The 1842-nt window shown below is 34.9% G+C and overlaps 1 protein-coding gene across 1 annotated transcript; it reads right to left on the minus strand.

Moving 5' to 3' along the window:
• Positions 1 to 258: 258 nt before the first annotated feature.
• On the minus strand, positions 259 to 1712 carry LOC108166101 (cerebellin-4-like). The gene is made up of 3 exons (XM_017303658.1): positions 1481 to 1712; positions 1258 to 1380; positions 259 to 539 (listed from the first exon to the last, which is right to left on the minus strand). Exons 1-3 carry the CDS (start codon positions 1710 to 1712, stop codon positions 259 to 261), a joined length of 636 nt encoding a protein of 211 aa, XP_017159147.1.
• Between the last annotated feature and the right edge of the window lie 130 nt (positions 1713 to 1842).

Raw genomic sequence — 1842 nt, forward strand, 5'->3', positions numbered from 1 at the left:
CACCACAAATGGATTTTCAAAAAATGAGACAGGTTTTTGCAATGAAAACAATTTTTGTCTTTATTAGATTTTAATTGGTCAAATATGAATATGATTGTAAAATGTATTTACTTACATACATCAGATCACCTCACATTTAAGACATAGCACACACAGATTCTAATTTTATCCTGAGATCTGTCCCCATCACCACTAAATATTATCACTGAAAGAAAATCAATTTCATGAGTATATTAGCTTTATTCTTTTGCAGGAACCTTACAGAGGGAATAATAAATGGCCAATAAATGTGCTGTGATCATTCGGACTGCCAACAATCCAGGTGTTTTCACGCAGTCTCATGTAAACCTGGTCTCCAACTTCAAGCTTCAGAGTCATCCCATTGGTTGCTGTCTCATAACCATTTCCAGCAGSATGGTTGWAGACAGTGACCATCTGCTCTCCATTCTTCATCAGTCGCAGGCCCATTGGTTGAGTTGATTGATTGTGTCCAGAGAAGCTGAAGTAATAGACTCCTTTGACAGGAGCCGTAAAAATACCTGTTGACGATCAAAATTATGTTTATGGTGATCGTTGGAGGTATTTTAAACACATATGATGCTTGAGTAAATTCTGACAAAAAGTTAACTTTAAATTAACTTTGTAATGTAATGATGATGTAATATTGGATACCATTTTAAAAGATTTAGTTAAAAATGCACGCCAGCTAGAGATAGGCACCAGCAACCCTCCCAAACCCACTGATGGACAAAGGTGAAAGAAAATGGATGGATGGATGGATGAATAGTTAATAATGCCTTAAAATAATTTGCTGGAATTTGTTCTTTGTTCATTTGTTTCAATATGTCTGTATTCTAAATGCAATCATAATCCTTAATCTGATTAAGGATTATGAAAGTACATGTAATTTGCCACATACCACACACAGATGTGCTATGCAATGCTRAAACTGTTAATAATCTTAGTATAGAATACTTTTCTAACCTCTTCATAGTTTTTCCCTCTCAGAAAACTGTTTTTTGACTTCTTTTTTTATTTCTCCTATTTTTATTTTACCCCGTCTTAAATTTCCTGCTACTCTGAYATATTTTATAGTTTTTATTTTAGGTCCTCCCTGAAATAATCACACTATTTTRCATGAAAAGCAATGATTTATTTTCCTTTTTCAAGTACAGCAAAATACTTCAAACTCTCATTATTTGTAAACTCTAATTTGATTAATAAGAATAATCAAATACATCTCTGTGATAGGTTTACCTGTTCCAGGGTTGAATGATCCTGTGTTTGCGTAGATCTTTTCGTAGACCAGTGTGATCTCAGTATTAAAAGGTCCAACATTTTTGCCTACATTTATAGATGCTCCAAATGCTACCTTGTTGCCTTAAGAAGAAAGATGAAAAAAAGTGTTCATTATAATATTCACTTAATGTCTTTATATTAAAAGTTGCAAATGAGAAAACTCAAAATCTGCTGCYCTTACCTTGAACTTGTGACTTCAGGACCCCCAGCTCTTTCTGATTGTCTCTAAGTTTGGTTTCTAGCTCTCTTAAGATGACAAGAAGTTGCCCATTGGTTTTCTGGTCTTCGGCTGCACCACAGTCTTTGTCACCATATGACTGAATGGTGCCATCGTCTCTATCTCCTGTTGGCTGAGCTGTGATTTCAGCCACATAGAAGAAAAAGAAAGTYAATGCAGCCACAGAAATCTTCATCTTGAACTGCTCCTGCTTGCAGGTGTCTCTGCTGCATAGTTCTCCTCACAATTGTATTTATACAATTCAAACAAGGGAGTGGCCCATGTTGTTTTTTAACATTCTTAACAAAATCTTTATTCAGAACAAG

This window comes from Poecilia reticulata, unplaced genomic scaffold (genome assembly GCF_000633615.1).
Source record: "Poecilia reticulata strain Guanapo unplaced genomic scaffold, Guppy_female_1.0+MT scaffold_1881, whole genome shotgun sequence".
NCBI classification, from domain to species: Eukaryota; Metazoa; Chordata; class Actinopteri; order Cyprinodontiformes; family Poeciliidae; genus Poecilia; species Poecilia reticulata.